The sequence below is a fragment of the Drosophila innubila genome, assembly GCF_004354385.1.
Source record: "Drosophila innubila isolate TH190305 chromosome 3R unlocalized genomic scaffold, UK_Dinn_1.0 2_E_3R, whole genome shotgun sequence".
NCBI classification, from domain to species: Eukaryota; Metazoa; Arthropoda; class Insecta; order Diptera; family Drosophilidae; genus Drosophila; species Drosophila innubila.
In genome coordinates, this window is record NW_022995380.1 from 1,721,877 (window position 1) to 1,748,568 (window position 26,692).

The following is a 26,692-nucleotide window of genomic DNA, read 5'->3' on the forward strand; positions in this document are numbered from 1 at the left end:
TATGCAAAATACCTAAAATACTAGCCAACTGTGTGCGGCCGCAATGATCAATATAAATTTTAGTAAATGCAAATTTCAAAATGCTATTGAATTGCAATAAATTATTAATTTGATGAAAATTTAAAATTCGAAATTACATAAAATTAAGGTAAACATTTTAATGAAAGTTTAAAGCTCGTCACCCCTCGGGGAGAGAAATTACAAAGTTTAATTCTAAAAAAATATCAAAAAATCGAGAAAATTCCAACAAAAACTCTGCAAAAAATTAAAAAATTCTAGCTTCCAAATTACGAATTTTGACAAAACTGTGTGGAAAAATTTTTTGTTACCAACAACAATGTTCCCAAAATGTTTCACATTGCCAGATCAGTAAATTCTGCAGCATCCTGCAACCTTTGGACCGGGTGGCAGTCTTCTCAACAGTGCTGGCAAGTTTTGGGGGGAAATAATACCTGTTTCTGCTTGGAAAGCATATACATTTGTTATTGTGGGCACTTTTGCAAAGTTTCAACAAAAATGTTAATAGTAAGACTTAGCTGAAAGTATATTTAAATAGCCAGACTTCCAACTAATATCAATTTAAAAATTTTATACCAAACGAACTCTGAAAATATCCAGAACTAGCCATAAAATAGCTAAGTTGGCAACAGTGATTGAAAGTGTATGGGGGAGGGGACCGATGACCGACGTCAAAACTGCCAGCAAGAATAGCAACAAAAGTCTGATTCCAACTTCACTTCAACTCCTACAATCATTCGTTTATTATTATTACAAACTGTTTTACAATTTGACTTAAAAGGGCAACAAATATGACATCACGAAAACGTAGCGGCAGCGGCTCCACAAAACGACCCAAGGAAAAGGTTTGATAAACATCGGAGCTTAGCCAGGTCTTGTATCAATAGTGTCATATTTAATATTCAACTTGCAGGTTGTTTACATTTATGAGCTGCTGTGTCGGGGCGAGGATCCGAGTGCTGATAGCCCAGAGTTCTGGAACGAGTTCTTCTTGCTGCAACCCAATTTTGAGTCACTTGAAGACCAAATCAGTAAGCTAAACAATGAACAGCTGCAAGTGGTGAAACCGAATCTGAATACGCTTTTTCAAAAATGTATCGAAATGCTGGACGCTGGCAAAGGTAAGTCGAATTTAACTTGTTTTGACATGAGACTCATCTTAGCATCCTCCTCCTTTCTTCCCTGAACAGAGGATCATCCGAAGCGATTGTGCAACAGCCTTCAGACTTTATGCTCTCTTTTCTACGGCATATTTAGAAAGTGCAATGCTGAGTCCGGTTCCAACATTCTCAACGAGATCTTTGGCCATGAGACTATGGACGAATGGTTAAAGCTGCTAATGCAATACTGCAATCGCATTCTTCTCGGCGATGTCCCCGAAAATGCGCGCTTCATGTGCCTGAAACTGCTGTTGGTTCTGGTGACGGGCACGGATGTTAGCCAGAATGTGCTCTTCGAATACCTGATGATTCACAGTTTGTTTGATGCATTTGTTCGGTTGCTCAGCGATCCCACATTCCGTACACAGCATGGACATGACATTGTAATACTGCTTACCATCCTGGTGAACTATCGCAAGCACGAGGCAACCAATCCCTATGTGGTACAGCTATCCATATTGGCCGATGAGTTGGCATTGAATGGGTAACGTGAATCATCAATTACTATTGCATGTTAGTTAGATAAGGAAAGAGTGATTTTAAACTTTTATCACTTTTCAGATATGGCCAAATGATCTCGCAGTCGCTTATTGATTTTTGCCGCCAGTATATGCAGAGCTTGAACAATGTTCAATCCTCGTCGTGGTTCTCGTCCCTTTCAAATATGGTTGGCAACATGTTCGTCTCCGACGAGGGTTGTGAGCGTGTGCAACAGATCAAGGCGAACAATGGTCTATTGTTGGCTCTCTATGAGGCAGTGCATCTCAATCGCAACTTTATCACGACCCTGGCACACACCCAAGCAGAGTCGAGTGCTCCGCCATCGCCCAGCAACACATTAAGTCTGACACAGCCGGTGCCTGATTTGGCCAATGCGCCGATTATTGACATGACCCAGTATCCTACAAACCTGTTGGTGGCTGTCTTTCAATATTGGTAAGGTTCAACCGAAATTGGTTTTAGTTGCACCTCAATAATCTTTGATCCTCATTCGCCTATAGTTCAATTGTGATGCAGGACAACAAAAACGAGTCAAGCATTGCGAATTTGAAACTGTGCTTTCTCATTCTCACTTGCATATCGGAGGATCAGTACGCTAACTCAATGATGCACGACAACAATCTGACCTTTAAAGTGATGCTGCACCGCGCTCAGATGCGTCATCGCAAACTCAATGTGGACCGTGTGGGCAAATCGCAGCCTTTGGCAGCAACGCTTCTTGATTTGCTGGTCGAATTCATTGTATCGCATTTGATGAAGAAATTCCCAATGGAACTGTATCTGCTGTGCATTGGGGTCATACATCGAATTCTTTGCTATCAAAAACGTTGCCGCGTACGCCTTAATTATCCGTGGAAGGAACTCTGGTCGGCATTGATCGGTCTGTTGCGGTTTCTGGTCAATCAGGAGCAAACGCTGGTCAAGAAGTGCAATATATTCCATTTGTCGCTTCAAGTGGTTAACATATTCAATCTTTTTATCACGTTCGGTGATACATTCCTTGCCACAACAAATAGCTACGACGAGCTCTATTACGAGCTGAATCGCGAGGAGAAAGTCTTTACGGAAATACATGCCATGGGTAAATAGCATAAAGTAGTTGATGCAAAAACATATACTAAAACCTACTTATCTCTAGTTCTGCGCTATACAACGATGCCGGAGTGCGAATACAAGGACGATGTTATTAAGCTACTCAATGCCCTTGTCAATATACTTGCCATTGTGAAGCATTTTCAGAACAAGATCAAGGAGTGGCTGGCCGAGCAGGGCTTGTCTACGCCTACGGAGGAGCAAATACTTGACGTTGTCCGCAAGAATTACGACCTTACCCTGAAGCTGCAGTACTCGCTGGATCAGTACGAGCGATATGCCGAGGCTCCGCTTCACAGCAGCTTCTTTCAGGCCATGGTGCGCGACGTGGTCAATGACACACGCAAACACATATACGGCTACGTTAAGGAGGCTGTCTCTGTAATACCGGAACAGGATGTGCTGCTGGCAACAGTTACCACAGCAACAACGACGACCGCACCATCCACGTAGGAGCTGATTTGCTTCAAGACTGTTATATTGTTTCCTGGCGCATAGTTATGTAAAAGTATTTTTAATTAATCAATCTCTGGAAGCATACACTCGATGTAATCTCTAAGATTTAAAGTGCTTTTGCCGAGTTTTTGTTACCTTTTCGTTGTCAAGCAGTGCACTTACAAACATTTTATATACATATATTACAAATACGTACGTACGCCTATCGCTACTATTCATTATTAAAATATATTTCATATATTTGTCTACATTTTAAAAACTTGATTTTTATCTGGTTCAAATGGATGATTAACTAGCTAAATCACTGACAATCAGCCATTTATTAGAAATATGAAAACTTTATTCTTTTCTATACTAACAAAAATCAAATGGTAAAAACAGTTAAAAAAAATTATATATTTAATAATAATAGCAAGTCGGGCATTTTGAGCTCTATTCAGGGGAAAATTGGTAGTATTGAATCTCATAAAGTAACTTTATCTTGAGCTAAGTTCTAAAAATTAGTTGCATTTGGTCTCCGTAACTATTGATTGGGAAAAGTTTAATATATTTATTTATAATGATAAAATGATACTGAATTCCATACTTACTTAAAAATTAAAACGCAAAAACAGAACTACAAATCGTATTTATTTTATGATGCTCCTTTATTTATTTTCCAAGCTTTCTAAGTGTTTATTATTCGTTTTTATTACAAAAAGGTGTATATAGTTTATATGTATATATAATAATATATGGTTTGCTACATAGGCGCTTCAATAGTCTAAACGTAGTATTATTGTTTATATGTATGCATATGTAATTTATATATGTATAACTTTTGTATACAACATTTGCACGCGATAAACATTTTCAATGCAATCCAAATGGAAATACATAAATCAAAAGTTAATTTCAATTGATTAAAAATACAATCTTTAAAATTTGATTACAATGATAACATACGCAAAAAAATAATATAGTATGTCAATAAATTTCATAAAAATATACAATTTTTTTTTAAATCTACATGCTAAATGTATATTATACAGTTTCATTCAATATTCGCTCGTTCGTTTAGATATACATATTTATATCTTTATAACTTTATACGACACTTGGTTCAGAAGTAAATCGATCACTTAAAGGCACAATTAACAAACAATATTAAATTAAATTAATTATTTTTATAAGCAATGCCTAAGAATTTGTTATTTGTTGCGTTCTCGTCGTGGAATTGTTGGCTTAAAATTAAATTCATGATATTATATACAATTTTTTAATGATTATTATTCGTGGTTCGTCATGTTTGTGTGTGTGTGGGTGTATTTATTAGGATGATTAACGCTCTATAACTATGTAACTGCAGTACTATCTAGAAGTGATCCACCTTGACGGATACTGTGTGTGCGGCCGCATTACTGGGCAGATCGATATTGTCCCATTCGGTGTGAAGGTTCTTCTCACTGTCGGTTGCCTTCAGAGCGAGACCCAACGATGCGGTGCGTCCGGCACAATGCGGTATATTGAGTGTAACCGGTACCAGAAACTCGAGGCCCTGCGGACCGCACATGACGAGTGGCGAGAGCATCGTTTCACCTGTTTTCCAAACGATAAAATATTCATTAGAATTAACATTTTAAATTTACATCGGGGATAATTGCAAATATATGCTGGTGTTGGTGTTGTGTAAATGTTTTCAGAATAGCAAAATTAATAGAAAATTTTGGTGTTGCTCGAGTGTTATGTTTTCCAAAGTTAAATAGGAGTTTATCATAGTGTAGATAGCAGTGCATAACAATATTTTTAAAAGAGTAGACAAGGCAGGAGGGAAAAAATATATTTTCAACTAAAAAAGACAACTCTCTGTGACTTAAGTTGTATAATTGAGAAAATAAAAAAATCTTTTATTTAATAAAGTTATGATTTCCTATTCTGTAGATTCAAAAATGTTTTTTCTCTAATTTAAGAAATTTTATCCAATCATTCAATCTGTACTTTATCTAGCAAATATATGTTTATTTAAATAAGTTAAGAAAGAGTGTTTAAAAATTTTAAATTTATAGGGTTTACTATGTTTGAATCTGACAAAATTAAGTATTAATGTGAATGAATGTACTCGTTTGTTGAAAATATTAAAATATGTAAGAAATAAGTTAAAAGGCCTTTAAAAATATTTACACATATATGATAATGTTTTAAATAATTCTTTCTTTCTAAATTTAATTAGGAACACGTCAATAAAAATATATTTATAGGATTGCTGCCACCAATTAGTAAACTTAAATCTAAAAGATTTAGAAACATGCAGAACCAATAAATTAATTGAGAAAAATGCCAACTACAATGTTAAACTAAAAAAATACAGATTAAAGTATAGTATACAATTGTTCCGTTTTTTCCATTCACTACAAATTTAAAACAAGATTTGTGTGAAAAGTGGTTCAAACAGTTAAGAATCGCTACAATACCAATTTAATGTTAAAAGAGTTAACAAATAGATAAACGAAATATAATAAGAATGCATTCCAAAAAAAGTCGCAATCAAAAATAGGAGCTTGTGAATTTGCTTTAGTAAAATAGTTGTTGTTGCTGTTTGTTGTTGTTTTTTTTAAATATATTTTTTTTATAGTTTTTGTTGCTGTTGCAAGAGGTGGTAGTGGAGGTGGTACAATACGAGCACAATACGAGCAATACGAGAGTTGAAAAGTAGTTAGACCAACCATTTTCCATGTCAAGCGGTGGTCCACCAACGGCCTGTCCCATGCGTGGATCGCTGACAGTAAAGTAAATCTCCTGACGCACTCCAGCCGGAATAGCACCCGGCGGTATCTGCAGCGACACGTGCCACAGCTTGTCCGCCAGCGTGCCTCCACTCGAGTCAAAGACGCCTCGCGTGGTGCTCGGCTCACGTGGCAGACTGGGAAATGGACCAGCTCCATTGGCCGGAACGGGACCCGCAATGGGCAGGGACATGCTGCTGCTGAAGGGTGTGCTGGTGGCATTCGGTGGTCCCACCGGCAAACTGGCCTGCGACGTGTACTGCGTCTCAATGGAGGTGCAACTATCACCCATGGGTGAAGTGGGCGGTGGCCCAGTGCGCTTCAATATGTTGGAAATGTGAAAGGGCGCCCGGAGAGCACGTGGCGTTAGCGGTTGCTGCGACGAACTGGAGCTGGAACCGATCACCTGCTGCTCCGTGGACGTGGGCAGTGGAGTAACCACATCGGTGGCCTCGAAAACATCATCCGAAATGTTCTGTGTCTCACTTGCCAACATTCCCTCATTGTGTCGGTTCTCAATGTTCTCAATGGCCGTGGGCAGCTCCGTTTGCTCGGCGGAACTGTCCGCCTCATTGGGTTCCTCATCTCCATCTCCATCCTCATCCCCATCCTCGATCTCACTTTGCACCAAAGGTGCTTGACCTGCCACAACGGTATTCTCAATGACCGTGTCCGAGGACTTCTGCAGATCCGAGCGACTTAAAGTGCTGTCCTGCATCTCCTCTGGCTGTTGCGTATTAATCTCCACTTGAACCTGCTCCGTTTTGCATTCCTTCTCTTTCTTCTCGTCCGTCTCGTTCTCTCGCGACTGCAGGATGCTCTCCTCACGCGTCTCATAGATGGGCGCCGGTCTGCCCATGTCCCGCTTGGACACATAAATTGGCTCCGCCATGCTGTCCAATGCCTCGCGACGTGTCTGATAGATCTGATCCCTCAATTGGGTGCGTGTTGCCTCGCGACGTGTCTGGTAATTGGGATCGGAGCCGGAACGCTCCGAGCGATCATCGCTGCGTTCGGATTGACTGCTGCTCTGGGCACTCAGCTCTCGTTCCATGTCCCGTTTGCCCTGAATGATGCGCTCCTGCATCTCCCGCTTCGACTGATACAGATGATTGCGTTGCATCTCACGCTGCATCTCCCGACGGGATTGATACATTGGCTCCGCCTCCTCGCCCTGCTCGTTGGCAGCGCCTGGATAGAAGCGACGTCGTGTCATCACCTCCGAGCTGGGAGCACGTCGGTGCTCCGGCATCATATAGGCACCCTGACGCGTCTGATAGATATCCTGCGCCTGTTGCTGCTGACTGTAGCCTGGACCGGCATGTGCCATGGCGCGTCTGCCATGTGGTGGGGCACCATTGCGATCTGCTGTTGTGGTGCTGTGACGTCGCACAATCCTTCGTCCACTGCGTCCACTGACCGCAGCTGCCTCAGCCTGACGTCGTTCCAGATCGATGCAGGCTCGATTCGCGTACAAATCGTATTCCTCATAGGCGCCATAACCGTTATCCGGTGGACGTGCCCCCACTGTGCTCCCAATATTGCCATAAATATCCTCACTCTCTAGATTCTGATACGTGCTATTCATCATGTCCTGCTGCTGATGCTGCTGCTGGTGCTGCTGCTGCGGCGGATAGTGTCCGTGATAGTAGGGATCGGAAGGAGGCGGCGGCGGTGGGCGATTCTCAAAGCCAGCCGGATATGTGGGATACTCATCCGGATAATAGGGTCGTTGCACGCCACGCTCCAGCATCGATTGCTGACGTCGCAATCCCTTCGGTTTACGCTCCGGCTCCACCATGCTATTCATGCGACGCAGTGGGCGTGTCGTCTTGATTAGGGCGTTCTTCAGTGCCGTCAGCGGACTCTTCAGCACCGACTTCTTCTTCTTGTGCGGCGGCAGAGGCGGCGGAGGCGCCATCAGCTCCCTGCCATGCTCATCGTAATACTGCTCATGGGGTGGAGCTCCTCCCCTGTAGCCCCTACTGTTATTGGTACCATAGTGACTATAGTAGTTGGGGTCCTGCACGTGTGGAGGTCGTTCGGTGGGATAACGAGGCGCGGATCGGGAACGTTGCATTTGATGCGGATACGGATGTGGATGCTGTTGACCCGGTGGTGCTGCTGTTGGTGGCGGCATACCATAATAGTCGTCGTAACGCTCATCATATGGCTCCATTTCGCTAGAGTTTTGAATTGGTTTTTATTTGGGGGAATAACAGAAAGTTTTTTTGGTATTGAGATAATCTTTGGTGCCTAACAGAACTATCCCAAGGGTTTTCTCATTATATTGCTTTATTTCGGATTGGAATCACAAACTAATAGGTTTGATTCGATGACTGCAACATTTAATTATAAACTTTGTCAATACTTTCTAAAATTCCTCCTTGAACCTTAAAAACATTTCAATATAGATTGTATCCTTCTGTTTCGCGACTATCTGCAAATCTTTCGCAAAAACACACAAGCGCATATCAAAAATGTTGTATTAAAATAAGTAAATACTTATTAGATTTTGCAAAATAACCAAATTGTAGATAATAATAAATACCATTTACCAAGTTTAATTATTTAATTCAAGCAACATTTATGAGAATACTGAAAGTCAATTAGTTGTTGTTTTGTGTTTATTGATTTGTTAGTTGTAAGCGTAATCATAATTGTTTTAATTTTCTTTTAAAACCCAAAACCGTCGATATTGAAACTCTAATTTAATAGTTTCAGAAATAGAAAAATGCTTGACGCATCTTATAATAAAGTGTTTGTAGAGAGATTCGAGTATAAGAAAGTGGAAAACTATGGCAAATAAAATATTAGAAGTTAACCCGAAAAATGTTTTATTTTCGTTATTTTCAGTTTTCAGTTTTCAATTTTATTTATTTAATTTTTATCGTTTATTATCGTTTGTTTATCAAACTTTAACAAAAGGAACGCGAAGCGCATCATTTTATTTCAATTAAATTTCAACTAAGCATTTATGGTTAATAATTTTGGTTATTGCAAAATACAATAATTATATATGCGTCTCTAAATTATATCAAATATGAATTAATTTATCTAATTTCTGAATTTTAATCTATATGCGATTTTTTTGTGCGTTTTGTGAAAAATTGCGTCAAACTCAATGCGATCGAATTGATTTCCAATTGTAATTTGAATTTCTTTTAATTTTTTAAATAATATGATGACCAGTAACCGCATGAATATATGAATATTGGCAGCATGATTGAACGCCTGACTCATTGACTAATTGTAAATTGTACAGTATTAAATAATTAACAAAAATAAAAACATTTTTCGTTAACACAAATGTGGAGCTTGGACAGAGAGTACAGAGTACGAAAGGTGTATAGAAGATTTGTCTCGGGAAGCCTCCTTGGAAACTCATACATACAGCTTGCCATTCGCGCAATAGCTGTACAAATTTTCAATTTGTTTATGTATAGTATAAATAGTATATTTGTTGTTCGGTTTGGTTTCTATTGGGATGGGGATACGTTCAGTGTGTTTAGAATTAAATCACAACTTACCTCATGTTATGATGGTGCCCGACGGCGGCGCCGATCTGCGGCTTACGATACAACTCAAATGCGGAGCCTCGTTGCTCCCGACTGCCAGCCAAGTCGAGGGCATGACGCTCTGGGGTATGTGGTGGTAGATTACCTAATAGAACACCAAGATAATTGAGATATTAGATGAAAGATGCAAGAGTTTTTTTAATACAAAAATTCATCTTTCGACATCATCGATCATGCATTTTACGGTTTTCACATACGGCAAGATTTTTCTAAAGATATTTCTATTTCCTGTTCTTATTTGATTGGTAACTAATTGGTGAACTTATATTTAATAAATGGAAGTACAATATTTCAAAATACTTTTCTAAATGCATCGGTATAAATTAAAAAACATTTCATTAAAAGTGAAAACAGAAACAGGCCTGTAAATAACATGATAAATTTTTGATGACTTTTGAGATATCCTAAAATGTGGTTCAAACAATAACTTATTTTTCAAAGGACTTTTCATGGCAGCAATAGAAAACTTAATTTAGAATTTGACCTAATGGCAATTCTCCAGAAATGTCAACCGCAGCCAACAACGTAAAGAAATATTTTCAAGTTACTTGTTAAATCATTTTACAGATTAATTAGTTCATTAGTTTGAGCATACCGACTGCATCTTTAAATAAATTAAGTTTTTTCATATTCTTGCCTGTTTTGCTATAGTGATTTTTTGACGATATATTTTGTTTTAGGAACAACAAATTAATGAAAATGCAAAGAAAAGACTTCAATTTTTTTTTTAGTCTTAGTGACTTATAACGTTAAAATATAATTAATGCGCAGTAAGCAAAAAACATAAAAAACATGATGGAATTAAAAAAAAATCTATTTAATATTTTAAAATCAAACAAAAAACATTATTAAGAAATATAAATGCATATCATTTTAAAACTAGTCGCATTAAAATACTCCCTCAGGTTTCACTGAAATCAGTGTTTAAACTTGCCGCCGAAAAAACTACTTTTGTTTAAGTCGCGAGCAAATGCCGTGGTTTTTTTTTTAATTTTTTTGAAAATGAACCATTGCCCCTTGGCACCAATAATAGTTCTTATTAAGACCTATGAGTTTTGCCTTTTGTCACAATAAAATAATGTTTTGGCATAGGTTTTTTTTTTTACTTTGAATGCGTACGAATGTCGCATTCGACATAAGAGAATTACCAAAATCTGAATGATATTGTAATATAATATAAAGACGGACAAACAGGGTCGGACAGTCATGGCTAGATTCTGATCAAAAGTAAATATTACATATATTTTGTTACACATTTCTTTATAAAACTAGAATACCCTTATCATAGGAACAAAAAGTGCAAGTTAAGCATTATTTTAATTTACCTATTGCAGGTGGCATGCCCCGATGTGGTGCAATATAGGGTCCCGTGCCACTGCCACCATTGTAGTGATGACTGTTGCCATTATAGCCATTGGCAGGTGGATACTGCTGCTGCTGCTGTTGGGGCGGTGCTTGGCCGTAGTTGCCATTGCTGGCGCCATACGTGGGCTGCTGCTGCATGTGACCGTTGCTGGGTTGACCTTGATGGGGTGAGCCGGGCGCTGGTGTCTGTTGGCCATAATGGTGGTGCGAAGGTGTAGGCGGATAGTAGAACCCATTGGGCGAACGTGGTGAACCGGAGTCCTGCAATAGATGAAGCAAATAAATGATTAGTATAAATTCGAATATTTGTGTTGGAATTACAAAAAAGTAGCAAAACTAAAATAAGAACTTAAAATAAATTTGGAAAAAATTAAAGCAAGTACTACGAAAATCAAATAGGACCATTAAGAGTACCAAAATTAAATTAATAAAATCTTTATATGTTGGTGTCCCAATTTTATATTCCTAACATTGATTTTTTAGCAAATGTTTTTCAAATTTCCTATAGAGAATCAATCCCGTGATATGTTTAATAACTTACCCCATTCTCCCAGGGTGTAGTGCCACCGCTGCCACTGCTGCCACCGCTCTGCACGGGAGGTCGATAGTTCTTAGGCTTGGGAGGCGGCACGGGCTTGAAAGGACCGCTGCCATTGCTGCTGGGCGTGGCACTGCCATTCATCTGTCCTCCATTGTTGACAATCGGTGGCTGTCCAACGCCATGTGGATTCTTCGGCAGCTTGCTGTAATCCGCTTGAGAAACGGAGTTGTTTCGGCTGCAATTGTGGTGCGATGTGGTTGCGTTGTGGATTGTGATGGACACATTACAATTTGGGGGAAAATCGTGTGTTCAGTGTGATGGTTTCAGTGTAGTTGTGTGAGCGAGCAAACAAAAGTTGATGGGCACAAAACATAAGCGAGAAAGAGATAAAAAGATGATTTAATTATAGGACATGTGTGAGAAACTATGAGTACTTGTATATTTTTACGAATAACATACAATTAAATAGACAAAATACAAGACAATTCCATTAAATGAATACATTTATCGTTTATTGCACAATAGACATCGGGACTTTACCTATTTACATTTTAGATTGGGTATTCGATCTTTGACGGAGATTTGAAAATGCAGTATTCTTAAATAAATTAATTTAATCTGAATGAAATGAATTTAAAAGGACTTGAAGTATTTTTATTGAATAGTAATGAAAATGCAGAATAAATAAAAGAAAGCGAAACTTTTTTGGGAAAATTGAGACTATGATTATGAATATGATGCTTAGGATACTCCTGAAGAAAACAAAAACGTTTTTGGTGCAATATCGAGAGGGAGTTTTCGTTAAATGATTATTAAGAAATATCGTTTTGGCCACGTTAGACAAGCGTATCGTAGGCCGAAATAGTTGGCACCATAGGCGACATATGCAGACGTGGGGCAGGAATGGGTCTACGACTCCAGAAGCCCAAGCCCGTTGCAGATGCATCCATGGCATTCAAGCGCGCCAGATTGTTGATCTGCAGGGCAGAAGGAGGCTGGGAGCGTTGGGTGTATTTCAAATGCAAGTGACGAGAATGGGGATTATGCAAATGGAAGCGTCTAAATGGACGGCAAACAGGGAAAGCGACAATATCAAAGATACAACGAAAGTATTTGTATATTTACGAAACGTTCGAAAATGCATGCGATTCAATTTTAAATGTCAAAGCATAGGAGAAAGAGAAAGTAAAAGTTTGTTTATGTTTTCACATTCGGTTTATACGGAAAAATTGTACTTAATGCAGAACTCCTGAAATTTAACATACCTATATTTGCCATAATCTGTTTTGGTTTCCACCAATGGCTTTCGTGGACTGCTATCCAATCCTAGATTCGAGGGACGTTGCGGCGTGCCATTACGTGGATCTGCAAGGATACAAAGTTTAGCGGCTGCAAAACGATGCAAACTATATCGAGGACTTACCAATATTACGGGACGCATTCATATCATGGTAGAGTGGTCTGCCGGGACTACTTTGGCGGTTTAGATCATTAGCAGCCGCAAAGGCGCGATGATCGTGCGGGGCGGAGCGACCGTAGTCCATAGACTGTCCCACAGGCGGCAAAGGTCGACCACTAGAGGTATAAGTATAAGTATAAGTATAAGTATAAGTATAAGTATAAGTATAAGTATAAGTATAAGTATAAGTATAAGTATAAGTATAAGTATAAGTATAAGAATAAGAATTATCAAATTATAAGTATAAAGTATAAATTGAAAGTATAAGTATAAAGAGTATAAGTATAAAGTATAAAGTATAAATAAGTATAAGTATAAAGTATGAGTATAAGTATAAGTATAGAAATATAAGTATAAGTATAGTATAAGTATGATGGTATAAGTGGATGTATAAGATTGATGGTTAATTAGGTATGACGGTTGTAAGTATAAGTATAAGTATGGTATAGTGGTTAAGTATAAAGTATAAGTATAAAAAGTATAAATTATAAGTATAAATTATAAGTATAAGTATAAGTATAAGAGGTATAAGTATAAGTATAAAATATAAGTATAAGTATGAAATTATAAAGTATAAGTATAAGTATAAGTATAAATTATAAGATATAAATTATAAGTATAAGTATAGGAGAGTATAGAGTATAAAATTATAAATTATAAGTATAAGTATAAGGTATAGAGTATAGGTATAGAGTATAAGTATGAAATTATAAGAATATGTAGAATTATAAATTATATAAATTATGAAGTATAAGGAGTATAAGTATAAAGTATAAGTATAAGTATAAGTATAAGTATAAATTATAAGTATAAATTATAAATTATGAAGTATAAAGTATAAATTATAAGTATGAAGTATAAGAATTATAAAATTATAAGTATAAAGTATAAATTATAAAGTATAAAGTATAAATTATAAGTATAAGTATAAGTATAAGAAGTATAAGGAAGTATAAGATATATTATGAGGAACAAGTATAAGTATAAATTATGAAATTATAAAGAATATAAGGAGTATAAGTATGAAGTATAAATTATAGAGTATAAGTATAAATTATAATTATAAGTATAGTATAAATATAAATATAATTATAAGTATAAGAGTATAAGTATAAAATTATAAATTATAAAGTATAGAGCTGGTATAAGAGTATAAGTATAAAGAAGTATAAAGTATAAGTATAAGTATAAGTATAGATATAAGTATAAATTATAAGTATAAATTATAGAGGTATAGATATAAAGTATAAGTATAAGTATAAGTATAGGTATAAGTATAAAATAAAATTATAAGTATAAAGATATAGAGTATAAGTATAAATTATAAGTATAAGTATAAGTATAAGTATAAAATTAGAAAGTATAAAGTATAAAGTATGAAAGTATAAGTATAAGTATAAGTATAAATTATAAGAGGTATAAGTATAAGTATAAGTATAAGTATAAGGAAGTATAAGTATAAATTATAAGTATAAGTATAGGTATAAATATATGTATGAGTATAAGGGAGTATAAAGTATAAATTATAATTATAGTATAAAGTATAAATTATAAGTATATGATTATGAAGTTATAAGAGTATAAGTATAAGTATAAGTATAAGTATAAGTATAAGTATGAAATTATAAGAATATAAGTATAAGAAAAGAAGTATAAGTATAAGTATAAGTATAAGTATAAAGTATAAGTATAAGTATGAGTATAAGTATAAGAGTATAAGTATAAGTATAAGTTATAAGGCTATAGAGTATAAGTATAAGGAGTATAAGTATAAGTATAAGTATAAGTATAAGAATAAGTATAAGTATAAGTATAAGGTATAAGTATAAAATTATAGTATAAGTATAAAGTATAAATTATAAGTATAAGTATGAAATTATAAAGTATAAGTATAAGTATAAAGTATAAGGTATAAATTATAAAGTATAAATTAAAGTATAAGTATAAGTATAAGTATAAGTATAAGTATAAGTATAAGTATAAGTATAAGTAATAGGTATTAGGTATCTTACCTTGCATTTGGCACTGATTTGAGATCATCGGGAGCATTGGGCCCCAGTCTGCCCAGGTTCTGCATGGCCAGTTGGCTGTTGTTGTAGGAGTCGTAGCTGGAGACGCTGTCGTATGTGGAGGCGGCACCTCCATTACCGTTCGTCTTGTGCTGCGCTGGACTGCCCATGGCCGCATTCATGCGGGCCTGACGCTCGAGGGAAGCCTGCTGCTGCTGTCTATCGATGGTTTCACCCCCGGCACCGACCAATGCATTGCGAGTCACGTACTCGGCCTGGACATCGTCCTGCAGCACGGCCTTGCCAAAGAGACGCTCTTGAGCACTCCGACCCAAGGTGCCGCCGGAGCTGCCGTTGCGCGATGAGGTGCCCGAGGTGTTAAGCGGTAGATCCCCGGGCTTCGATTGACGATCAATGCGAGGTGGTAAATCGGGTGCATTGATGCCGTACAGAGACTGTGGTCGTGTGCCACCAGTTGAGGTATCAACGGATTGATGCACCTGCTGCTGTTGTTGTTGATGTTGCTGTTGCGGCTGTTGGTGTTGGGGCACATTGGTACCATAGATGCTGTACTTGCTGGAATCGAGGGTCTGGCGACGATTCGGTGGCGGTTGCACTCCATGATCGTAGGGTACCTGCGTTGTGCAAATCGGTTGTGGGGTGAAGGGTAGCGAAATAGATTAGCACACATTGCGATCAATGATGATATGTATATTATGGCCTGAGCAGGGCGCATTGGAGTACTTGGAATGATGTTTAGTAGGGCGCATGCTCTTGACTTTCGATTAATGATTGTTTTCTTGTTTGTTTGTCTGTTTGTTTTGGACCTCTTACCGTATATGGAGGTGGTAGTCCTTCACCAATTATGTCTCTATCCCTATCCAAGTTATCCTGGTTAGTGGCAATCGATGGATCTGAGCTCGCTTTAACCAATTGCGGCAAATTGCCAAGCGACAATGATGCGGATGGCCCGGGACTTAGCTCCAAGTCTGACTCGGGACTTGATGCATACGATAAACGGGATGTGGTCATGGGGAAAAGGAAATCGTCGGAGAGGGATTCGACCGGCTGTTATAGGGGTTTTGTTTGTTATAGGTGCGTTAGGAGCAGAGGCAAGTTAATTTTGGTTTTTGTGTTTTTTTCGATTTTAGCGATAAATTTAGCGCGGGAGCAATTTAGATTTTAATCGGTTATCGGATAATAGCAATCAACGTATTTATTTTTTGTGGGATTTTGTTTAGATTTTTTTTGTATGTTCAATAAACGTAAAACAGCAACAAGAAACGTAGATGAAACATAACAAATTATATGATTGATTGGTTTGATTGAAGTACGTTCGATTGCCAAGCATTTTGTGTATATAGTAAATATGTGTGTGTGGACAAACACAATATATATTTTTATAATTAAAATTTTTTTTTTAGTTTTGGACGAGGACAATTGTTGAGTTATCGGTTATTCGTTGAGAATTGTTGGTGTTGTGTTGAAGGATTTTTTTTTTTTTTTTTTGATTTTGTATATTTGATTAATATGCATCGAGTTTACGGGATGATTAAGCAGGAAATGACCATGATGATGTATTGGTTGATTTGTATATTGTTTTGTATTTATTTGTTGTATGTAAATAAAAGAAACAAATGAAAACGATAAACATTTAGTTAGCAACTTGATATCAAATATTTTGGTATATGGTAAATGGTATAGCAAAAAATACTTCACTCTCTAGCTATGGAGGTGAGAGCAATTCTTGCCGATACTTAAAATTAAATGTAAATAAGTGAGTTAACTTTATATATAAGTATGGGTTAAATGTCTCGTTGAGTTAAGCTAGCACACGTTGTTTCATTTTTTGTGGCGAGTAAAACTAACGAGTGACGAGTAGAATTTGTTTGGGTTTTTGTGTGATTTCTACGTGCATTAATTTAACATAAATATATACAGGTACACAAACACATATATTCAATTGAACACTTAGTTTAGTTATAACAATAACGAGTACATGCATAATTACAGACTAAATTAACTTTAATTCTCATGCAATGCACTCGTTGCTTTGGCCCACATTGTTGTTGGAATCAGCATTGTTATTGTTATTGTTATTGTTGTGGTTGTTGTTGTTGTTATTATTCAAATTGGCAATCTGATTGGATAGATTATTGAAGGCCAGGTTCAAAGATCTAGAAGCAGTCGTGACGCTAGCCGCACCCCTAAAGCCCGCCCCTCCGAGTCCCTCATCATCGACCAAAGTGCCGGCGCTGCTGCTGTTGTTTCCATTGCTCAGCAAATCGCTCGTCGATGCATAACTACCATAGGCAGTTGCCAATTTGGCGCTGTTGCTCGCGCTGCTTTTGGCCATGGCTGGAGCTTGCTTGGAGGTGGAGGAGGAACCTGCCGCCTCCAGCTTGGCATTGCTATTCTTGTCTTTGTCCTGCAACAGATTCAGGCTCGAATCAAAGACATTCTTTTGCAAGAGCTCGTGATAATAGTACGGCGTAGTGCGGCGCTCAATGGAGACAGCACGTCGACCTGGACCGGTGGCGGAGGTAGCTCCTGGAGTGCGATATCCACTCCGCTCACCATTGTGAGCAGCAATTCGACCCGCATAGAGATAATTGCTGCTGCTGCTGCTGGTCAGCAAATTGGGCTGTGAACTGTGATACTGGGAATTGACATCCTCGTCAACCGGAACACTGTCAATGTCACCTCCGTCCAGCAGGTGACCATTGCTGCCGGGCATCGAGGAGGCGGGTTTCAAAATGGGCGCCATGGTAAACGATTGCCGACTACGAGGTTGCAGCTGTTGCAACTGCTGCAACTGTTTCAACTGTTGCAATTGTTGCAACTGCTGTTGTTGTTGTCGCATATATGGCCTTGGTTCATAGCCAATGGGCGGTGGGCGTGGCGGCGGTGTTAGCGTACAATCGTTAAGGGGCAATAGCGAAAATGAATTGCGTCTTAGCCGTGTCGCATTATAGCGTGGCACTGAGATCGATGTGGGTCGACAGCAGGCGAACTTGCAAGGTTGTGCTATATAAGGGGGGAATATCATTTCGGTTGGGGATTCGGGAAGCTGCTTCCCACATTAAGTTTTAGTAATTTTATGTGTGTGTGTATGTGTGTGACAAGGAAAAAGGCATATGTGTGTGTTTCAAGGGGGAAAAAAAAGGTTAGAAAATAAAATTAGAATATTGACCATAACCAGTTGTATAGAATAAGAATTAAACAATTAAAGCGCAAAATTAAAATTAGATTAAAGTAAAGTTAAAGTTGGCACACGGTAAAGTGAAGGAGTTTTGAGTAATATCTAGTGCTAAATTGATACCTAGAACAGAAAAGACTTCTTTCATTCAGTTTTGTTTTTGAAGTTTTTATAGAAACTTTAAGTAAAGATACGTTCAAATTTAATCATAAGGTGAAACATATTTAAAGAATTTGCAGGCCGGTGGCATAACATCTGTAAAACCGTTCTCAAATCCCTAACATACTGTTAAACAATTACACATATCTAGTTTAAGTGTTGCCATATTCAACGAGAATCAATTGATTATTGAGAATTAATGCGAACAGACGTGTTTTATTTAAATTGGCTCCAAGAGACTTAAGTTATTCTAGATTTTTAATAACATTCTCTGCGTAACTCTGTTATCTTCTTCTTCAATTTGTCTGTTTTTTGTTTTTTTACTATGAAAATTAAAATTCTAAATTTATATTTGTCAAGTCGGTTGAAGGCATATAAAAAGAGGAAATACTAATAAAAAAAAAAAAATCTGACCTTTTTTTACATTCAACGAATGTACATTATTTGGGAATTTACAACGTAAAATGGGTCTTTAATTCTTAGTCATTTTATTGAATTCCAAGATTCAATGAGTCTTTTATTTACAATTGTTGTTTCTATTCAAACTTATTCAGACTTCTTCCGTTAGACTATTCCGTCTTAAAAATCTATTTATTTTTAATTGTAAACCTCAAATGGAATGATGTTGTGTTTTGATGCCCAACACCATAATGGATAAGTTAGCACATCAAGAACGTAGTTCAGTTATCATGTTACGTATGTTTGTAGTATTAAGTATTAGAGAGATCACGACAACGACATCGACATCGAAACTTGAATAACTACTGAAATGTATATAATCTTAGGACTAACTACACTACACAACAAAAATATGTTGCAACTGCACAACTCGTTGGAGTAATAGGTGCATTAAAAGAGTGAGAGAAGAGAGAAGAGTGAAACTCACCTTAGACTCGGACATCCAGACAGCGCCGCTTTGCTGCAGATCGATCGAGTCGCGCAGTTTGCGATACCAGGACTCCTCGTCATTGAGGACAATCTGGGTGCTGAAGATGTGCGACCAGACACGCTCCAATTTCTGGCACTGCTCCAACAATTTCTTGGAGCTCTTGTGCGCTGACTTGGGAAGTCCATGTCGCAGTTGTTTGATCACGTGCTTGCTGTCGGTCTTCAGGAATATGACAATGGGATAGAATTGTGCATAGTTGAGACGATCTACCGCATTGGGTGTTATGTCCAGCAGGGCATGTTTGCCCCGATCCATGATGTCACGTATGTGGGACAGTCGAACAATGCGACATTTGCCGCTGCCGCTGCCACTGCCACTTGCGGTGCCATTGGCATTGCTGGTCTTATCGTCGTCCTGCAGCGGCGTGCAGAACTTGTCGGGATAGTCTTTGGCGAGTTTCTCCCTAGCCAGATCGGAGACAGGTCCGAAGAGCACGAGGGGACGCACGAAGCCGGGATGACGCAGAACAACACGTTCGTAGGCGGGAAACTTGGAAATGCTGTCCGAGAAGACGACATCGTCCCAGTTCTCACGCGAGAGGCTCTTGGAGCGACGATGCGTGGAGCTGTCAAGAGAGAATAAATGGTTATCAAAGGAACATGGAAGCACAGCCAGAAATTCATTTCGACACGAGTATTTTAGTAAAATATATTTTTCTAACTGAATAAAACATTAAAACGGTCAAATAATAATTGGATTATGTATTATCAACTCATAAAAAAACCTTGTTTTTAATCTTAGTAATATAGTTATGTAATTTCAATTTTTATTTAAAAACATACACTAATATCATATTTTTATTACAAAAATTAAATAAATCAATATATTAAAAGTTGAATGCACCTGCTAAAAATATAAGCGCTGAGTAGAATAAAAAATATATTGAAGTATTGATTGTAAGTTTATCCTGTATTCTGGATAGTCCTTCAAAATTTAATTTGTCAGAGAAATTTAATTTCTCCACATAATGATATTCTGGTTTTATATTTTCACCTTAAATTTGACTTCATTTATTGGCTTTTGATTTACTGCTCCGAAATCGCAGGTTTCGGTTCATAAAAGAAGTTTGTTTTGGTTTGGGTTTTGGTAAGCTATTATTCCCGGACTATATATTTTTTCTAAGCATTAGCTTGGATTTGATGTATCACTTACCGACGACGTCTAAAGAAATTGCCTCGGGATTCATTGGCATTCATTTCCTTTTTGGTGGCATTAAACTGAGCTGTGGCCAACTCCTCGGCACGCGATTTGTTTGGAATGACCCCGCGCTGCATCTCCTGGTGACCTCGGCCGATCTTGAGCACCTGCCAGGAGCCAACGACGCCATTGTGCAGAGTATCGATCACACGAAAAACGTCGCCCGCCTTGAAGGCCATCTCGCCCTTGGAAGGATTGTCGCAATGGAAGTGGGTCTTGATGTGGAAGGAGTCACCACGCTGATTGGTCACCACCTCGTCATACTCCTCCTTGCAGTACTGCACAATCAGATCGATGCGATCCTGCAGACTGAGCAGAAAGAGAACCGCCTCCTCTCTGGTCACGCCATGCATATCCATGTCATTCACTTTGAGTATCTTGTCGCCGGGCATGAGACCTTGCAGAGATGCCGGCGAACCTGGCTGCACAGCGGTCACAAAGATGCCCGCCTCGTTGCCACCGGTCAGACGGATGCCCACACTGCCCTCCTTTTGGAATGAGATGAAACGTGGCTCGGCACTTTGGCGCTCCTCGTACAGCTGTCGTCGCGAGCTGTAGAAATCCTCCTGTGCGGCACGTGGTGGCGGTGGTCGTGGTGGTTCGTCCACCCGTCCACGTCCTCCATTTGTAGGCGTTACCGGCCTATCCAGCTGCTGCAGCGATACGCCATCCATGAGGGGTCCACGTGAGCGTCCGCGGGGTGTGAGATTGCTCTTCTCCTCGTTGAGGCCATTGCCATTGACAGTGGGTCCATTGGATGTGCGTGTGGGCGGTTGCACGTAGAGATTCTGTGAGGAGTAGCTTGCACCACCGGGCACATAGGCGTCGTCCAGATTATTGCTGCAGCTGGACACCTGAGCCTGATGTGTGGCATATAGATTCGCATTGGTCTGCTGATGTCCCGAGTTGTTCAACTGACTGACCGACGTTTGATTCGTAATGTCACGAAGCACGACGAGACCCAAACGCTCCTTGCAGCCATCGATGATCTTCTTGGCCTCCTTCAAGCTCATGGTGTCGCCACAGTTGGTGTTGTGAATGCGTGACAACACATCACCCTCCTGCAATGAATAACCATTGGCTGTCAGTTGTTCTCGCGCCTTCGACGAGATCTCCTTGACAAACAGGCGACAGCCCAGCACAATGCCATAATCATCCTTCTTGCTGCCCTTGGTCAGTGTCACCTTAATGGGCTGACCACCACCACTTCCCGTGTTCTGCACCAGCGACGAGTTCAGTGAGTTCGGCTGACTCATGCTGGACATGGCGGCGTTGGGCGCCTGGTTGCTGACCACGCCATTGCCATTGGTCAATCCCAGACCCACGGAGCTCATGCTGTGCGAGTGCTGATGCTGTGCAGGAATTGCTGTAGCCGCATTCAAGGGTACACGACGTTTGACGACCAGTGTGACCGTATTTCCGCTATCACGCAACACCTGCACTGCGGTCGCATATTCCACATTCTCCAGCGAGACGCCATTCACTGAAATGATTCGATCGTTCACTCTGCAAAGAATCAAGTAAATAGATATTAGAATTATAATATATTTAATAGATGGGACAGCTATAGAATAAAGTAAGAACTTAATTCCATAATTTAGTCTTGCAATATTTAGATACTTTTATAAAATAACTTTAAAATTTTTAATCAATTTAAAACGCAATGAAATAGCTCGGAATGGCATTAATATACTTTTATTAAATGTAAGTCATGAATTTTAATTTAAACTTGTATCTCTAAGTTACTTTTAATAATTGTTATGAAATTTTAGAAGTCTATAATATAGATTTTTGACTTAAGATACGTTTTTAAAAAGTAAAATATAGTAAAGTAAGATTTTAATCCTTTGGTCCACTAATCATAGCATGTATCCCTTAAATACCTTGAAGAAAGGCAAAGTAAAGTAAGTAAAGTTTAAAACTTAATTTATACTGTATCTTTAATACAAGAAAATATTTTTAAAATATTTTAACAATAATGAAAATCAATAACATATTTTATTAATACTTCAATTACTTTTATAAAAATAATTGACATATTTATTAGGAAAAATAAATACAGATACATCTCATTCTATGGTCTAAGATGTTAGAATTGAATCCCTTTTAAAACATGAATTTTGGAATTTTAAAAATCAGTAACACGGAGTTTTTATTCCATCAATTGTGACATGTAACTTTTAGATAACGTTAACAAACATTAATCAAAGCTATTTACATAATCTAAAACATAATGGACACATTACAACTAACAAAATCAGTTAAATCAACAACTTTCAAGCTACGAGCGACAGATGGCGCTTCCCCGCATCCCCAAACTATATGATATAGATGCTTGATATGTAGTTTTCTACCTATTATCTTGTCGTGATGAAAGTTTTAGGATAGATTCAAAGCATTGCAGAGCATGGAGAAATGTATATACATAACTCAAATGTGAACGGTAGACTTCTTTTATTGTAATATTAAACACTATTTATTATTGGCCTTATGCTGCATATTTAATCTTTGAACTAACATTAATCAAGCACTAAGAACTTGCAAGTCGTGACTAGATTTGTTCAGTAATAAGCATACGAGAATGCAGGTCATTAGGCACGGACTTTGTTGGACGGCACCCAATTGGAATTGGAATTGGTTATTTAAACAATCATTAGTCTAGCAGCTATAATTTAGTAAATGCACAGTAGCGACAGCTGAAAACATTTAAAGGTCTAAATTGCTGGCCAATATAAATGGTAAAAGTCTTGATAGTGATACCAGGTTATGGATAGATCAGAGTCATAGACTAGACTTGACTAGACTATGGATATAATAGCGTGAAATGAGTCGGAACAAAATCGAGGCCAAGCCTGTGACATGGCGTCGTCTAAGCGGCTTCCGTATTTCAATGGAATAAAATAAGATATACCTGTATTTATACCTGTACATGTGTCTTCATACTTCAATTTTGTACCTGTACAATAGAAGTACTAACAATTACAAACTGTTCTTGGAACGGAACGAAACGGAACGTAAGAGGATGACGCAGAAAAGTAAAAATGAAATAAATAGCACATGACGAATTACATTTATTGTAGACAGACAAATGATAATGATAATGATGAAAATTGCATGTCTGTATGCCAAACATCATTAACATGTCTAAGAACGCATGAAGAGCTCAAAGTCGGGGAGTATCTATGCCGCATTCTACTTTCGGTTGACAAGCCAGTAGACTTGGAGATCTGAAGACCAGAAGACTTTAACAATTAAGCTGCTCAAAAATGCGGCAAAAAGAATAAAAGAAGAAATAAGTTGTAAGCAGCTAAAATATGTGCTAGGCAAACATTCCAAGTGAAATAACAGTGAAACTGTAGCTTTCATCTGAGCGAACTCACATACGAATACGAGTACTCATACATTCATAAGTATTACGAGTAATCGTTTCGAGAGTCTAGGCCTTCCAGCCGGCCGGCAAAACTATTCAATGGCCTTTTATGTGCAACTAATTTACACTTGCAGCCACACAAATATTTTGAGCTCTATTCTTGGGATTTTCCTTTAGAAATTTGCTGCTATCCACCTGGCAGACAGGTAGACAGACAAACTTAAATTGTTCTCTGCTCAGTGCCGTGTAAATAGTTTCTTTGGAAAAAAGATTATGACAAGTTTTTAATCACACAAGCACGAAGGGTATTGGGCATGTAGCATGGGGCATGGAGCATGGTAAGGTCGCTTTGCCCGACGTCTGCGTCTATTGAAAAACGTTTTGGAATTTTTACTATCAACACACGGCCCCAGAGCATCAGAGGAGCTCTAGCCGAAACCCCAGCCAAAAAGAAGGTTGGCTGAGGCGTTGCTTTAATTATTCGAGGGCTCTCTACGACGTGAGTTGAAGTTTTGAATCGTTGTGCGTTGTTGGGTTTCTAATTTTCGGGTGTGAGTTCTATTTACAGTTCTTAGCACAAGATTAACGATGTCAGATGTGATGCTCTGTCAATTGTTGGACTTATTAAGACAAGCTGTCAAAGGCGTGCTGTGAATTTCTGATGAGTTCAGATAGTTCAATATCCTAGAATGATCTGTAATGAATGCTCTATTAAAGCTGCTTAAAGTTGAAAATATAAAAGATAAAGTTGAAATCCCTTGAATTAGACTAATATCTTTCAGATACTTTTTTGAAAATATTTATTATAGTTTCAAAATGTAAATTTGGGCGGATTAGAATTCAACAGCATACAGTTTTTTTTACAATTATCTCTAAAATACTGTTATAAAAAGAATTAAATATTTTTAAGTAAATGTATAAATCCATAAAAAAAAACCGCTTTAATCCAATTTGAAATTGTACGGTCTAAGAACTATAACTATCTTATGATTGTGAGTTAAAAATCAATCTAATAAATGTTTACCGAGATAGTTTAATTACTAAAAGGTCTTCTTTAAACAGTAAAAGTTGCTACTGCTAACAGAACTGGAAATGTTCATTTGTTGATGCAAAACAGAGAGTAAAATTGACTTAAGCTCGACAAACACATCGCATGGGGGCCCATTAAGAGCAGCGAGAGCATGTTAAACATTTCAAACATAACAATTAATTTCCTGCCCTGACAGCGACAACAGCTGACACATCAGAATCATACTTATGAGTATGTAATTATCAGCAGCTGTCTAGCGATTCAAGTTCACATCTCTTATGACAATATTTGCCAAGTCATTTGGGTTTCAGAGAGGAGTTCTTAGTATCCTAGATATAATGTAGATATGTACTCACTGCAAACGGTCTTCGGCTGGTCCACCTTTGAGCACATCGCTCACTGCAATCGAGGGATCCCCGTTGGCAAAGTGGGGATTATCACGTCCACCGGAAACGGCAATGCCAAACCCATAGCCGGGCACTCGAGTCACCGAAACTGTGTGATACTCCCATGTGGTGCGATCGCCCTGAAATAGCATAGGAAGTTGAAAAGGTATTGTAATAAAAAAATATGTGAATGTAAAAGAGAATTGAGGAATCGTTTGTACCATCATTCTCTCTCTCGCTTTTTCCTTCAATTTATTTCAATATATTTTAATTGGAATCTGTTAAGGATAGGCGCTCGGCGAATCAACAATATGATGTTTACGAGGCGGAAGTGCACATGTGACTTCCGTTTTACAAATTACATGCACTTGTCTTACTTCAGCGTGAACTCTACCAAATATGTAAATAAACAATTGAATTTTATGCCACACCGATTTTATGGCTAATAGCAAAAAATGTTTAAATAGGTTTGTGTGTAAAAAAGTTTAATACTCATACCCCAAGCTGCAGAAATGATTTAATGGTTGTGAACAAAATGCATTATTAGAGAGGAGTACAAACAATTAAAGGTGTAAATATGATTAGTTCATTAAAAAAGTTTCTCTTCGATGAAAATAAATTATCTATGTGCACCAAATTTTGTTGTGAATGCACTCATACAGGCAGACACTCATTTACACTCATCTGAACACTCATTAAGGTCGTAATTATTTTATAATATTATAGCCATGTTTTCTAGCACCTGTCACCATAAATTAATTGATTTAGCTTTTCGACTCGCACATTTATACAAATTGTTTATTGCATTTACAGTCGCAGCGGGTGGCATCCACTTTTCCCCCATTCGAACTGTGAGCCCTGAACCCTGAAATCCATCAGAAAGTTTATTGGTGGAGCCGCGAGAGCTGGACGGATGCTGTGCTCAATTAGATCTCAATCACGGCACAAATCCAATAATACGAAAATAAATCAATTAAAAATAAATCCCATTGAGTGGTTATCCAATGCACAATGAATGCAGACTGTGATTCATTGCAATCAATTTTTAAGTCTTTTATTGAGAGTGCCAATCCCACAAACACCAGAGTTTTGACTCTGAGGTGGGCGCCAGGCAAATATCAATGGCGTTACCAGACCAGTCGCGACTGGCGACGCATCCAATTTCCAAATCATTTGCAACTTGAAGTTGAGAAACAAAAAACTTAAAAAACCAACAAAATCAAATTAAAATATCACGTGGGTAGTTCACGTTGCGACGTTTGTTTAAAAAATAGAAAATCTTAACTAAAAATACGAAATTTGTTAGGCTTAGCCATGTGTTTGCGTGGGCGCATGCTAAAGTTATAAATATTTATATTTATATTTATTTAGTTAGCAGGTTGCGTCGTCAAAATGCAGGTGCAACCCGCCCAACGGAACTGATCCTAAAATTAGCATAAGACGCATTTGCTTTTGTATCTT

At 38.0% G+C, this 26,692-nt stretch overlaps 2 protein-coding genes across 11 annotated transcripts in view; one reads left to right on the forward strand and one right to left on the reverse strand.

Moving 5' to 3' along the window:
* The first annotated feature begins 659 nt into the window (after nucleotides 1–659).
* Nucleotides 660–3,486, forward strand: LOC117791905 (armadillo-like helical domain-containing protein 3). The gene is made up of 6 exons (XM_034631839.1): nucleotides 660–863; nucleotides 932–1,139; nucleotides 1,209–1,662; nucleotides 1,740–2,114; nucleotides 2,180–2,760; nucleotides 2,818–3,486. The coding sequence occupies exons 1-6, from the start codon at nucleotides 810–812 to the stop codon at nucleotides 3,222–3,224; spliced, it is 2,079 nt and encodes a 692-aa protein (XP_034487730.1). The 5' UTR covers nucleotides 660–809; the 3' UTR covers nucleotides 3,225–3,486.
* A 369-nt stretch (nucleotides 3,487–3,855) lies between these two features.
* Nucleotides 3,856–26,692, reverse strand: part of LOC117792552 (tight junction protein ZO-2) — a 111,894-nt gene continuing 89,057 nt past the window's right edge. For 4 of the 10 annotated variants that reach the window (XM_034632733.1, XM_034632735.1, XM_034632736.1 and 1 more), the window contains 12 exons: nucleotides 25,202–25,371; nucleotides 20,401–21,951; nucleotides 19,186–19,813; nucleotides 15,776–16,009; nucleotides 14,945–15,576; nucleotides 12,897–13,048; nucleotides 12,739–12,838; nucleotides 11,474–11,708; nucleotides 10,893–11,193; nucleotides 9,520–9,652; nucleotides 5,930–8,172; nucleotides 3,856–4,805 (listed from right to left, as the gene is read on the reverse strand). In XM_034632733.1, coding sequence (XP_034488624.1) covers nucleotides 4,582–4,805; nucleotides 5,930–8,172; nucleotides 9,520–9,652; nucleotides 10,893–11,193; nucleotides 11,474–11,708; nucleotides 12,739–12,838; nucleotides 12,897–13,048; nucleotides 14,945–15,576; nucleotides 15,776–16,009; nucleotides 19,186–19,813; nucleotides 20,401–21,951; nucleotides 25,202–25,371 — 6,603 coding nt within the window. In that variant the 3' untranslated portion in view covers nucleotides 3,856–4,581. Of the gene's footprint in view, nucleotides 4,806–5,929; nucleotides 8,173–9,519; nucleotides 9,653–10,892; nucleotides 11,194–11,473; nucleotides 11,709–11,958; nucleotides 12,533–12,738; nucleotides 12,839–12,896; nucleotides 13,049–14,944; nucleotides 15,577–15,775; nucleotides 16,010–16,183; nucleotides 18,012–19,185; nucleotides 19,814–20,400; nucleotides 21,952–25,201; nucleotides 25,372–26,692 lie in introns of those variants that run through there. The other 6 variants (XM_034632740.1, XM_034632742.1, XM_034632741.1 and 3 more) reach the window with 4 other exon arrangements.

Excerpts from the sequence above, each read along its gene's own strand:
- LOC117791905 (XM_034631839.1), top strand. The coding sequence starts at position 810 with ATGACATCACGAAAACGTAGCGGCAGCGGCTCCACAAAACGACCCAAG. Across the intron at positions 864-931 it reads CAAAACGACCCAAGGAAAAG|GTTGTTTACATTTATGAGCT; the intron begins GTTTGATAAACA and ends TTCAACTTGCAG. Across the intron at positions 2,761-2,817 it reads TACGGAAATACATGCCATGG|TTCTGCGCTATACAACGATG; the intron begins GTAAATAGCATA and ends ACTTATCTCTAG.